This window comes from Melanerpes formicivorus, unplaced genomic scaffold, assembly GCF_026170545.1.
Source record: "Melanerpes formicivorus ecotype bairdi unplaced genomic scaffold, bMelFor1.0.p_v2 SCAF_6, whole genome shotgun sequence".
NCBI lineage: Eukaryota > Metazoa > Chordata > Aves > Piciformes > Picidae > Melanerpes > Melanerpes formicivorus.
The window spans coordinates 25,685,678-25,699,821 of record NW_027142358.1 but is presented as its reverse complement, the minus strand read 5'-3'; the positions used below and the strand labels follow the sequence as shown (position 1 = coordinate 25,699,821).

The 14,144-nt window shown below is 46.9% G+C and overlaps 1 protein-coding gene across 1 annotated transcript in view; it reads left to right on the top strand.

Annotated features, from left to right (window-relative positions):
* FAM53B (family with sequence similarity 53 member B) overlaps positions 1 to 14,144 on the top strand; it is a 52,135-nt gene that overhangs the window by 13,930 nt on the left and 24,061 nt on the right. Inside the window, exons 2-3 of the mRNA XM_068140177.1 lie at positions 5,643 to 5,875; positions 9,337 to 9,388. Coding sequence (XP_067996278.1) covers positions 5,807 to 5,875; positions 9,337 to 9,388 — 121 coding nt within the window. The 5' untranslated portion in view covers positions 5,643 to 5,806. The remainder of the gene's footprint in view (positions 1 to 5,642; positions 5,876 to 9,336; positions 9,389 to 14,144) is intronic.

Here is a 14,144-nt window from a genome sequence, read left to right as displayed (position 1 = left end):
AAAGCAGCCTGTGCAGTGAAGAGATTCAGTGTAGCCCCAGATCCCTCAAAGGGAAGTGGAAGGATGGAGAGGGGGCCATGTTTTTTAATGTGGATTAAAATTGCGACATGATGCTCTGGGTAAAGCCTTACACCCCACAATTTTCAACTGTGGTAACCAGTTTTGGCTATTTCCTCCAATTTCTTGTAAGTCACCTGTAATGTTGGGAGAGGACTGGGCTGGCTGCCATGTGCCCAGGCTCTGCCTGCATGGAGAAATCAGGATCTGCATGGCAGGAGGGCAATTTCTGTTTAATTGGTGAGAGGAGGAGGGTGGTGGTTAAACCTTAAAAACACTCTCAGAGTTTGGCCTGGAGGGATTAGGTTTGGTTCTTCAGATGTGTGGATCTAAACCCAGTTAAATAAACTCTGTGATCAGGGCGGCTCTTTGCCCAGCCTGTCATTTTTCCACTTGGAGGAGGTGAGGTCGGTGTTTTCCATTGCCAAGCTGCTTTTGCTGCTTTTCCTCTGGGAGAGCTGTTTATATATGTTTGGTGGAGTCACCATCGCTGGGGTTGTTAAAAAAATGCATTGACATGGTTTGATGGCCATGGTGGTGTTAGGGCGATTGTTGGACTTGATGATCTTCGCGGTCTTTTCCAACCAAAACAGTTCTATGATTCTATATTGAACTGCTGTATCTGTCCTCAGTCATATTCATTGATCCTTTGGTGGGATTTGCAACTTGTACACCAGTGTTACTGAACCCTCTTTCCCCGGGATAAACCTTGGGGCAGTGGCTGCCAGAAGATGGGCTGAGCCAGGAGTCTTGCCTTGCTGCAGCCTTGCCTCCCAAAGCACCTTGTGCCTTTGTGTAGCCTCAATGTTGGCTCTCCAGAGCTTACAGCCAAAGTTTGCATTGTGGTGATGGGAATGTTTTTTTACTGATCCAAAGTGTGTGCTTGGTTGCACTGTTGCATTTTGGAATGATGTTCATTGAAAAAATTGTTTCCAAAATACCTCAGATTGTCCACTGTAATGAACCTGTAGAGAAGTAGGCTGATCTTCAGTGGATGGGCTTCACCAAAAGGGTAGTCAAGCATTTGAACAGGCTGCCCAGGGAAGTGGTCAAGTGGAGGGATTCAAAAGACCTGTAGATGTGGTGCTGAAGGACGTGGTTTAGTGGTGGCTTAGCAGTGCTGGGTTAATATTTGGACTTGATGATCTTAAAGGTCTCTTCCAACCAAAATGATTCTGTGATACTTCTGTGGCAATGGAGCCAAGCCTGCAGCTATGCTGAAGATGAAGGATGGGCTTCAGTGTTTGTCCTTCCTCTTCTTTCACTGAGTTTGGGAGGAATTTGGAAGTGGCTGGAAATCCTCCACCCAAAGAGGGACAGGCAGCTCTCAGTTCCATGCAGAAAGCCAAGGTCAGGAATGCTTTCCTTTTCCTCTTGCAGGTGTTTAAGAGAACTTTCTGTGCAGTATAAAGGCTGCCTGAGTATTTCTTCAGGGACCAGTGCTGGGGTGTGGAGTAGGGAGCAAGGTCCTACATGGGTTGGGGTTGTGGCTTTGTCACTGAAGGCTTTGAACAGCACTAAAAAATGGATGAGGGCAGATGTTTTCTATGCTCTGAGTGGTCCCACTGTGCTGCTCACAGGGTATACCAGTGAGCAAAATATGGCCCTGACTCCACATTCCTGTGTGCCCTTGCTGCTTGGAAATAGATTTTCTGTCAGTGTGTGTACCTGGAGATGGATTATTTGGGCTGGACTGTGATTGAATGGTTGCTGTACAGAGGATGGTGCCCCCACAACAAGTGTGATGCAGGTCCTCAGTTGTCTTCATGAAGAGTAGTGCTGAGGGTCAGAGGTATGGGTATATGATACTGATTGCTCTTCAGACTCTCCAGCCTTGGCAGAGTACCCAGCAGAGAGTTTTCTAAATCCTGAGTGTTTTTCCATACATTTCAGTATAGCAGGTGAATGAGGTGCTTGGAGTCTGCTGTGGTGGCACCAGTTGTGATGCAGGGAATGGAACTTCTGCAGGGAAGGGCTGTTTGCCCATGGTGAGCAGTTCTTGGGCTTTGTTCCTTGCTATAGATACTCCTTGCTTGTAAAGTACTATGTAAAGAGCTCATGTCTTCACAGACTTACCTTTCAAGTGTGTGGGTGAAAGTTGGATCATTTGTCTTACGCTTTGTGCAGTGCAATTTTTTGCCAAGCCCAGCATTTGGTTGCTGTGATACTGCCCAGAAAAGAACTCTGAGAGAAGCCTCTTTCCACCTTTGCAACTGCAAAGATCAGAGGCTTCTATTCTGTATTTTGAAGGAATACCTACAGAAAAAGCACAACTTGCTAAAACTTGGTGGTTTCCATGTACTAATGCTGCTCATGAGTGCTCCATGCAGCTCAGGAGATTACATTGATTCCAGTGGCCATGGTCCAAGTCTAAACTTAACCTTGACAGAGGGATGGAGATAGTTCCTTTATCTGATTGCAAATGAGGAAATGCATTTCTTAAAATAATTAATGGTCCCTGAGGAGTATCTTTTTATTAGCATGTGTGTGTGAAAGCCTCCAGTCTATAAATACATCATAGTTTCCTCCTCAGAGGCAATAAAGAGAACATCCCAGATCTGCCTAAGTGTTTCTGTCCCACTTGTTGTAGGACATGACGGGGCAGGAGGACCACATAGAGTCACACCATGTGTCAGGAGGCTGGTGAAGCAGGATGGGGGGCCAAAGATCACATTTCACTGGGAAGTTTTCCTTTTTATTGCAGTTTCTTGGTGGGGATGATTTCAAAACCCAGCCAAGCAGTAGATAAAAGAGCCCAGACCTACAAGCATGCCTCAGACCTGATGTTGGGTGATGTTAACTGCCAGCTTACTGCTGGTTTGCTGTCATTAGGGTTGTGTTAATTGCAGGAGATGCAGTGGAGCAGGGAGATGGGTGGTGCAAGGAGCATCTGCCTGTACTTGCACACTGCCACATGCCTGGGTGTGTGTAGGAGTCTGCTGCAGCAACTTTAACCATTACCTTAGGGAAAGATAATTATTCCTGAAGAAATCATAGCCTGTTAACAAGGAACTCTGCTCAAGTGCTTTCATGCTGTTCTCAATGCTTCTTTGATCTTTGTATCCTGTGCTGCCAGCAGTGGCCCCAGTGTCCTCCCAAACACAGTCTGTCCCCATGGCAAGCATCCCTGTCTCTGTGTTGGGATCAATGACAACAGAGATTGTGGCAGATAAAAATCATAGAATCACAGTCGTTGGGTGAGTTGGAAAGGACCTTCAAAGGTCTCTTGTAGTGAGCAGGGACATGTTCAACTAGATCAGGTGGACATGCTTATCTAGGTCAGCAGTTGGTCTCGATGATCTTAAAGGTCTCTTCCAACCAGAATGATTCTTTGGGAGGTTGCTGGCCCTGCCAGTTTGGCAGGAAGGGATTTTTTTCCATGGGGAATGAGAGCTGTATTCTGGCAACCAGCTCAGATATCATCGAGGGCACCCACTGCCCTGCTCCTTCTCCTCGGTCTGCAGCTCAGCCATGGTAGCTGAACTTGCAGGGAGAGCACTCATTAGAAGTAAGTGGAGATGAGGACTTGGCAGCTGCCACCACTGCAACGTTGTGCTGCTGGGGCCCTGCACTGGTGTTGGAGATCTTGCTGTAAAACAGCAGAGGCTTCAGCAGCAAACATGCCACCATGTTGCTTATTTTCCCCCTGTACCGCTGTTTCCATGTTACTTGGTTCTCACTGCCACACATCTTGGCAGTGCTGGGTTAACAGTTGGACTTGAGGATGTTAAAGATCTCTTTTCCAAATAAAATGATTCTGTGATCTTTCATTTGTCCCCATCTGTTCCTTCTTCCAGCCCTTGTGTTTGTTCAGCACCTGGTGTAAGCAGCCACCCCTCCTGAACAGGACCTCTAGGTTTCGCTGTGTACCACTATATTTAATGTAAGGACCATTAAAATGAAGAGATGTAAAGCTCTTCTGCAGCTTAATAATGACCATACAGCAAAACTGCTTGCTCCTGGAAAGCAGCTTGATGTCCTCAAGCTTTCCCCAGCAGAGGGCTGGGGGAGCCTCCTGAGCATAACTTTGGGGTTCCATATGCTATAACAAGGTGTCTGAACTACCTCCAGGATCACTCAGGGTTTTGCAGCCCTGTGTTTATGGGGGCATGTGGCTGTGTTAGTCAACTGGTCCTCCAGCCACCTCACTCTCCTTTGTGTTGTCCTCTTCTTGCATGAACCCAGACTACAGTATAAATACATGATCTGAGGTCACAAAATATGTTTCATTGTGGTGGTCTGAAATGCTTTGCTTTTCTCTTAGACTGTTTCCATTTGAGGTTGGGTTACCCAGAGGTTTGTGGTAAAATTACCAGTAAATTGTACATTATAAGACCACTAATGTGCCCCAAGAAGCTGGAGACTGCACCAAGTACCCCTGAGAACAGTAAATCTTTGTAAAATGTATTGATTCCAAATCCTGGCTTGACACTCTGGACGAACTTTGTCCTCACAAAATAGTAGAAGGTGATTTTTCTTTACCAGCCAGCTGGCCTTCAAGTGAGCTACTCAGAACACCATCCCAAGCCCTAATCCAAGTAAACACAGAAAAGATGATTTACTAGTTGGGAAGAGAAGCCCTATCAGCTCATAGTGAGGTTTAATACTTAGCAGCCCGTTCTCAAGTGTTGTCCCTAAATATCACAGCTGGGTTTTGATTGTGTGTTACAAGATCAGTGGTGTATGCTCTTTGGGTCATAATGGATGGGGGTTTGGTTGTCTGCATTAATTGCAAGACAAGAAAATAATGAAACAGGATTAGAGGAGTGGCTTGGGGAAAACACTGATTTCTATAATCAGATTTGAATTGCAATCTGTCTGCTGTTACACAGGAGTAGGTTTGTCAGTGAGGATGCCAGGAGGTGAGGCAGAGCTCATGGTCAAGTCTGTCTGGTGCCAGATGAGCATGGCTTGCTGTTTGTTTTTTAATACACACTCCTTGTTGTGCAGCTTTTAGCTTTTCCCACTTAAAACCACCTAAGAAATAGGTAAGGATCAAGAGGCATGGTGTGATACTTAGGATTTTGGGGCAGGGAGCTTTCTCCTTCCTTGAAGGCAACTCTTTGCCTTGTTTTTAACCCCAAAGGATTCCTCATGGATGAGGAGTAACTAGGGTGGGATCTCACAGCCTTAGTGATGCCAGAGCAGCTTTTTCTGGTGGACATCTGCTCCCAGTTGTACTGAGGGCAAGGGTTTCTGTGAGATCAACCTGGAGGCTTTAACAAGTCCTTCTTTCAAAGCTTTGCTGTCTTCAGTATAGTCCCCTTTTTCACAAGGAGAATTCGGAGGAACCTTCAGTTATTGGTTTATTTTATTTAGTTATTTATTATACTTCTGTGCTTCTGGATCACCTTGTGTATCTTACATGCTTTCCACAGCTCGTGTGAGTGCCATGGAAGACCTCTGTACTGATGGGTACAGAGGCACACCAACACTACTGGAGAGTCTAAAATAAGTAGTCTCCTGGGCTAGCCACTGTTGGAGTGTTTTTGGAACAGTGCTCGCCCCTTGGCCACTGCACCCACCCTTCATCCCACCATCTGTCTGGGCAAGTCCTTTCAAGCTGTTTCTCTCTCTCCATACAGGGAGTTTTCTGTGCTCAGAGGCGGTTCCTGCACATCCCCCTAGGAGCTGATGGGGCCAAGCCTTTCCTGGGGAAACATGAATTGAAAGAGGAGCTTCACCAGACCACGGCTGCCAGTACCCTTCACCTGGACCCCAATGGACTCCAAGGCAGGATTGCATTACCATGGTGATGATCTTAACCAGAACTGGGATTAACAAAGGTGCTGACTCTGTAACATGCGGGACTGAGCTGGTAAGCTTCGTGAAGTCCTTGTTCACAACTCTTTTGCTTGAAATTTTTATGCTGCAGGACTGTAGATGGTTTATAGCACTGGTTTCTGCTGAGCTCCATTAATATCCAAGGAGCAGGTGATGAGGAAACGATTGGAGTGCTGTGGGTTTTGCATATGTGAATTTCAGTAAGCATTCAATGGAATAAAAAGCAGGAAAAGATAAAACTAACACCCTGGAAAACACGAGTGAGAAGTTGCTTCACTGACAGCAAACAGATGCTCCTCATTAATAGGAGGATGAGCAAGCAGGGAGCAGGATTAAGAGGGAGATGGCGAAGGGCAGTGCTGTGGTACTTAACAGGCTCACTGGCAACCTGGAGAGATGTAAATCCAACCTTGCAACATAAAAACCCAAATCAAGGGCAGCAAACAGACTAAATCTTGCTGCAAGGAGTGAGAAAGGGCCACATGTGTCTACTGTAGTAGCAAATGAGGGGCAGTGTCTTGTCTGGGATCAGTGTCAGAGCAGGCAAGGATGTGGAACAGGAGCAAGAGGAGGAGATGTGGGATGATGGAAAGATGTCTAAAAAAGCCCAGAGCAAGTCTGTTTGATGTTTACTCCTCTGTCCTCCAGAAGACATGGTCATAGTCTGAGAACAAATTAGAATGAAAATCTGTTCCTTGCAGGGTTTGCTGAGAGTCTCAGATAAGGGTGTACAGGAACACAGCAGGAAGCATCTGGCAGGATTAGCCATAAATGGGAGTTTTGAGCAGAAGAGAAATAAAACTTGTATTAATGCCTAAATGTGAGGATGACAAACTGTCCAGCTGGGCTTCCTGGGCGGGTAGCATGGCATGCTGAGGTGAAGGCAGGCTGCCCTGGCACTGTCTGGTGGAGGAGAAGACCAGAAAGCCAGAAGCAGCTTTAAATCCTACCTTAAAAGGGTGCAGTTTGGGGAGGAAGGTTATTGATATATTAGAAGAAAATCCTTGCTTTAGTGTTGGCTCCTGCTGTAAAGGCAACACCTTCCACAGATGGGGTGGCGAGGGGGGAGCCGGAGCATTCAATGCCAGCCATGGCCTAGGAGCTGTGTAGGGCAGGTGGAGGGGAACTTGCTGCAGAGAGGTGGATGAGAAGTGTGTTGTTCTACTGCTACAGGAAGGGACGGGCACCCAGGCTGTCTGATGGCAGGGGAAGGGATGGGCACCCAGGCTGCCTGATGGCACGGGAAGGGACGGGCACCCAGGCTGTCTGATGGCAGGGGAAGGGACAGGCACCCAGGCTGCCTGATGGCAGGGGAAGGGACAGGCACCCAGGCTGTCTGATGGCAGGGGAAAGGACGGGCACCCAGGCTGTCTGATGGCATGGGAAGGGACGGGCACCCAGGCTGTCTGATGGCAGGGGAAGGGACGGGCACCCAGGCTGTCTGATGGCAGGGGAATGGACGGGCACCAGGCTGTCTGATGGCAGGGGAAGGGACGGGCACCCAGGCTGTCTGATGGCAGGGGAAGGGACGGGCACCCAGGCTGTCTGATGGCAGGGGAAAGGACGGGCACCCAGGCTGCCTGATGGCACGGGAAGGGACAGGCACCCAGGCTGTCTGATGGCAGGGGAAGGAATGGGCACCCAGGCTGCCTGATGGCAGGCAGTGGAGATGCAGAGCTGGAATGCGAAACTTTGCCCTCATGTGTTTGCCAAGTGCCTCCTGCAGCCCTGGGCTGTGTCAATAGTGCAACGATAGTCTTGCTTGCACAAGTTGAATTGCTGGATTGTCTGGGCTGTTAAATTATGGCAGATGTTCACAAGAAGACTGAGCCACTGAAGAAAGCAAGAATTCTTCTGTTGGCTATCATAGGAAAGGCCAATAAGCAAAATCTAAACGGAACAAATGTCTGAGCAGTGGGACACTGTCACCTTACATGGGTTAGTTGATTAGGTGGTGTTGGGTGATAGGTTGGACGTGATGATCTTGAAGGTCTCTTCCAACCTGGTTTATTCTATTCTATTCTACCAACACCTAAGAGGCTCATGTGGTTTGGTTCCCAGAAAAACTCTTACAAATTTGTAATTATGTTCAATATGGGACATATGTCACCTAAAAATGTTCCTCCCCATTCTGCATTTGCATGCAGTAGCTAGTCTCTGAGGTTGGCAGATGTGTAACGGGACAGCTGCTGCCTTCTCTGGGGTATGTCCCACTTCCATCACTGCTCCACTCTGGCCAGCTTTTGGAGACCACTGCTTGTCCTCACTGTCTCCAAATTAATTCTGTCTGCTGATTCATAAGGTAGGCTTGACAGATAAATATATCCTTACTTCACCTAGAAACATGATGTGTGCTCCAAAGAAGGTGACCAATACTTGTTTACCTTGAGCACATCCACACCTCATCTTTGTTTTCTGCCTCCACATCCCTCTGAGTTCAGTATTTACACTATTCTGCATATGAAGTGGGTTCCTTTTGTTGGATTGGTCTGTACAGGCAGGCATCAGCATTTGGTTAATGATGATGATGATGATGTGAGGAGGCAACAAGTAAAACATGGATCAGGAGAGAAGATGATGTGAATGTGGTAGCCTAATGCCAAATAAAACACAGGTATGGCAGCAGAGATGAACATGAAGGTCATGCTGGTGCTTCCCTCAGTTGATGTCACATCTCAGTCAGATGGGATGGTGTTGCCATATTCAGAAGCTGAATATGGGTATTTGGGGGGATAATAAAGGGACAATTAGTTTGAAAGTATGTTTTTGCAGGCATAGCTGAAATGGCATTTAGCTGCAGATGACATATTGATTTATTGTATACAAAACTGTCCATGCCCATTTTTAGAAGTCTGATGTTGTCTCTTAGTGCTGGAAAAGAGGGAAATTCTTAGGGAAAAAAAAGAGTTTAAAAAGCATACAGGGTTATTTTGTACCCATACAGTGGAGGTTTTCCCTATTTTTAGTGTAAATCAGCACAGTTTGAATGTGAACTCCCTAGAAGTACTGGAGGGAGGGCATCTTGCCTTAGAAACACACTATATGTTTAAGGAAAACCCCAGTAGCCTCTTCATACCTAGATAGAAGGCTTAATGTCCTTGGATGGACTCAGATACCACTGATACCTCTTTCTTGCCTAGTCCAGAATTAGCATTGAACTGGAGCTCCCAGTTTAGTTTCTGTGTTGTTTTGTGTCCTGGGGCTGGGGACCTCACCGCAACTATTCCTATGGGTCAGGGCTAGCTGCAGGACTCATGATCTGCAAACTCGAGTCTCACCACCAGCTCTCCACAGCATTTAAGTAAACTTGATTTCTTTGAGAGAAGGTGATGGGATCTGGCCCTTGGGTCCTGCCAAAACAGGACCATCTTGGTGCTGGAGGCTCTCTCCTCTCTGCCAAGTGCCATGTGGCTTTGCCAAGGCTGGAGGCAGGGTGGTTTCTGGTGCCCCTGGTTGAGTCTGCGAGAAGTGAATAGTTTTTCTGGTTGTTTGCAGCACACTCCAAAGATGAGTCAAGGATCTACCCTCTTCTCTTGTGGCGTGATGGGTAAGTAACAGACACTTCCATCCATATTTACTCCACTTCCACTCCCACTTCCTTAGAGCAATGAGCAGGAAGATGCCCTGAGTAGTTGGATCTCTCTCTGCTCTCCTGCAGACCTAGGGTGAGCGTCCACCCACTTACCCTGCACAGCAGGAACAGAGGGGCACCTGCCCCACCACCTACTAGTGGTGGCCATCTTGCCTATGCCACCTTCCTTCCTAAAGGTGGTTGTCCTGCTCTGTTGCCATTGCTGAGTTACTTGCTTATCTCCTTTCCCTTCCCCTTCAATATATCTGCTTATTTTTAGGGTAACTCATAGAGTTGAGATTGTAAGGATTTTGGATCTGAGATTGTGTTTGAGTACCCAGCCCATGACTCTTGGCTGTTTGCATGATGCAAGTAATAGATAAATATAAGTATTACCACTAAAATATTCTACCACTTTTGGCACAAAGCATTTGGACTGGCCTCAGACAATAAGGAAAATGTCCTGGTTTTGCTGTTGACAATAACCATGATATATCATGTTTAATTCCTTTTATGTCAGGAGTCACTATCAATTTATATGCTGATCAGCCACCCAAATTGATGGGGGATTGGTGGCTTGGCCAGCGGTCCTGAAAACAATGATAGTACTGGAGGATGTGCCGTTGCATTGTGCTCTTTGGGTTTTGTAGGAGGAAGGCAGTCACTATATGAAGTGTCAAAGCCTAATTAAAATTGTAGGTCAAGTTTGAGCCAAGTTACTTGCCCTGAAAGCTAATACTTGACAGACAAAGAGGCTGCCCCTTTTCTTCATGGGCACAACTCTTGTTAGCGTTAATGGGAGCCAAGCACATCCATTGACAGGAGGTATCTCCCAAGCTCTCTGATAACTCCAGTTATTGGGGGGGGTCAGTAAAGATGGAAAGCATTTGGATTTTTTCAAATGGAAGTCACAAGCTTCAAAGTCCCGAAGAGTTAGGGACAGCCCATTCCTTTTCTCCTGCCTGTCAAATATGAGTGAGAAACAAAGAAGCACAATCAGATGGTGTTGTCTTGTGCTGTGGGACTGGCTGGCTCTTCAGTGGCTAGGAGGAGTCTACACCTAATTGAAAAGCCCCTTGTCCTTAGGAGCTTTTACAAAGCTGTCTTCCTAGTGCTGTGCTGGTCTTCTTTGGCTGCCAAATTAACCTCTTTCTGAGGGAACCTTGCAAGGTCACCTCCTGGACCACAGCTTTCCTTGTAATGGTCTTTGTCATGCTCAGGCAAGAGAAGCCAGTCTTGCCAGCGTGCAAAGGCGTCAGTTGGCTTGGGTTTAGTTTTAGGCTTCATTCCCTAGTGTCCTTCTTGATGTCTCCAAACCTGGACCATGATTGCAGACTATTCCAGTGTCAATACTTGACATTTTAAATCCCATGGTTATAGTGGCACCAAATGCAAAACTGCGAGTGTTTCAGATCAAAGGGCCAAGTCCCTGTTGTGGAAAGCACTGAGATAATTAAACACAGTGACATTTGGACGGGCAGCACAGTCAGTGAGAGGCAAAGACTCATAGTTCTGTGTACAATGTTGGGGGATGGAGGGACATTGGCTGAATTTTCTGGGTTTTTAGACAGAAAGGGCTGAGTGTCTTAGCACTGGGTCCTTCTGGTTGCCTTTGAGGGTGAGGACAGCCAACTGAATATCAGCAAGTGTGTGCCCAGGTGGCCAAGTATGTGTTGGGGAAGTTGCAGCCTTGCTATTTGGAAGAGACACATTCAGGTCATAAACTCTTAACAATGTCCTCATGTGCAACCTTCACTTCATCAAATGAGCCCAGTCCAGGGCATGAGCCACTCACAGGATGAAGTCCTGCCCAAAAAATCAAGGAGTCGGTCATTCTACACCTTGTCGCCCACGGCATGGGTGGTAGAGGAGAGCAATGAAGCCCCTTGATTACATCCTGAAAGCACCTGCAGGGCTTGCACACCACAGGATTTCCTGTGATTTTGAGGATTTTTTGGAAAGGCCAATGGCATGGAGTGGCATCTTTGTGCATGTTCAAGCACAAAGAAGAATAGCCACAGAGGGAAAGCTGACAAGGCATAGATGAAGCAGGGAAACCTCACCAGAGGATCACGTTGAAGAGCAGGGCATGTTTCACTGCCAAGGTGGGGAATTTCCCTGCCTCGTGCAGGCTGTTGGCACAAGGAACCCACAGCCTGCTGATGTGTTTGTTCTCCAGGGGCAGACTTGGGAGTTGTTGTCTTCAATTCCCATTGAAGCAGAGCTCCATGCATTGTGTTCTAATCTGCTTTCTGCAGTAGGAAGGCTCTGTAGCACTGCCGTCAGCTAATTACAACCATTAAATTTGTTCCGCATTTAGAAATAATCATCTCTTGAACGTTGATGTGGGGCAGTGGGAAATGCAGACTGGCTTTTCCCCTGTGCATGGGCACCAGGAGACCGAAATTCAGCTTGAACAACATGTGAAAAAGGGAATTGTATGCACACCCGTGTGAAGACAAATGTTTGGGTTTGGATCCAAACAGAATTTATCTGCCAAAAAGGAGAAGAATTGATTGAAACCCATAATTACTTTACAAGTTGCTGTAATAAATTATGTATTAATGTAAATTATTTCAGGGGGGAAGAACGTAGAGAGGCAACTTGAGCAGAAGGATCATGCATTATGTATAAAAAAGAACTGTTAAAATATTATAGCAGCACATTTGTGTCGCTGTAGTTGAAGTCGTGTCAGCGTTTTGGTTTTACACCCTTCGCTGTGGCTATGAACGCGGTCATTAAAATTTACTGTGTCACCAGAGGAGCACAGCAGTTGTTTAAGAAGCCTGCAAGGTGCCTGACATGTCCATGCTCTACTCCTGCTAAACCGGGAGCTCGGCATTTGGAAAACTGGCTGTGGTGCTCTGAGGCTCAATCCTGTTCTCTGGGGAGTTGAGAAAGCTCTCAGGGATGTTTGGACAGCACCTGTTCCCCTGATTTTTGGGATGCGAGTTCAGGTTGCAAGTGCCTCATGTCCTGGACCACTGGGCTTGGTTGAGGTAGTGAAAGTTTCACTGGAGAACAGATGGACCTTGTTAAGGATTCATAGTCACTCAAAGTGAACATCTTGGGTTTATCCAAAGGAACTTCGGGAATAGGTAGTGGTGCTGATAGCATTTGAGTGTGAAGATCCCAGCATGGATTGGGCTGTCCTCACATGCTGATGGCCTCTGTCTCATCTCTGAAAATAGGAGAGGACAGGAAAATAGATGAGAGGATAGTCTGGCAGCCAGAACCTGGAACATGCTGGGGCTTGTTGCTGCATGCCCTGCCAGGCAAGTGGAAAGCAGGTGCTATGACTGGCAGCAAGAGCCACTCTTCACCCACACCTTGAGCACTGTGCCTGTTTGACAGCAAACATGTCCCTCCTGGAGCATCTGGGCTGGCCCCCACCACCTTGGGATCAATGACTGCCACCAAACACTCCTGGAGGCCAGGCAGGGTGGTGTGAAGGCACACAGGCTTGGGACAGTGTGAGAGCTGGGGCTCAGATCACTCTTTCTGGGGCAGAATCTGATCTAACTATTGCAGCATTACAGAAATAGTTTAAGTTTGAGCTTGGGTCCTCCTAAGGCTGGGCAGTGTGGGAAGGTTGCAGTTGTAACTTGAATTTCTTGCTGCTTCATGTGCAACTTGCAGGGAGGCTCAAGATCCTGCTGCCATGGTCAGAGAGGGCAGGACAAGAAAGCCAGTCCTCCCCAGGCTCCCTTAGAGTCTTAGGAGCTGGGAAGCTGTTTCACAACCAAAGAGATGCCAGAAAATTCACTTTGTGTTGCCTCGCCCTGGAAATGTAGATTTGCAGATCAAAATGCCTCAAGAGAAATTTGCAGTTGAGTGCCTTGGAGTGTTGAGTTTTGCAGTTTCAAGTTAAAATCCCAAAGTAAGATGCAATTTCATCCAAGGACACTAACAGCCAGGAAGGACTGGTTTGACCAGGGGAAGAGCCCTCCATGCCATACGTACATTGTGCTAAGGGAGGTTTAGATTGGATATTAGGAAGAATTTCTTTGCTGAAAGAGTGGTCAGGCATTGGAAGAGGCTGCACAGAGAGGTGGTGGGGTCACCATCCCTGAAGGTGTTCAAGAAACCTGTGGACATGGCCCTTGGGGATGCAGTTTAATGGGCATGGTGATGTTGCATTGACAGCCAGACTTGATGATCTTAAAGGTCTTTTCCAACATTTCTGTGGTAAGTGTTCTCCTGTTGCTTTTAGAAAAGGCAAAGGAGAGTTTTCAAGCAAAGCAGCTTGTGTGTGTACTGAGGGGTTCTCACGGTGGGTTTTATCCTGGAACAAATTACTGCCTCAGGGTAAACCATGCTGAGGTTTGTAATTTAAGAAAATTAATACATATTCATTTAATACAGGCTTAACTGCAGCCATATTAATGGCTCCACTGAGATTACTGACATCAGCATGCTCAGGATGTGAATCTTAAAAAAATTAAATGGAAAAATAACAGAATCACAGAATGGTAGGGGTTGGAAGGGACCTCCAAAGATCATTGAGTCCAACCCCCCTGCCACAGCAGGATCACCTAGGGCAGGCTGCACAGGAACGTATCCAAGTAGGTTTTGAAAGTCTCCAGAGAAAGAGATTCCACAATCTCTCTGGGCAGCCTGTTCCAGGGCTCAGTCACCCTCACAGTAAAGAAGTTTCTCCTCAGGTTGAGGTGGAACTTCATGTGTTCCAGATTATACCCATTGTTCCTTGTTCTTTTACTGGGCACCACTA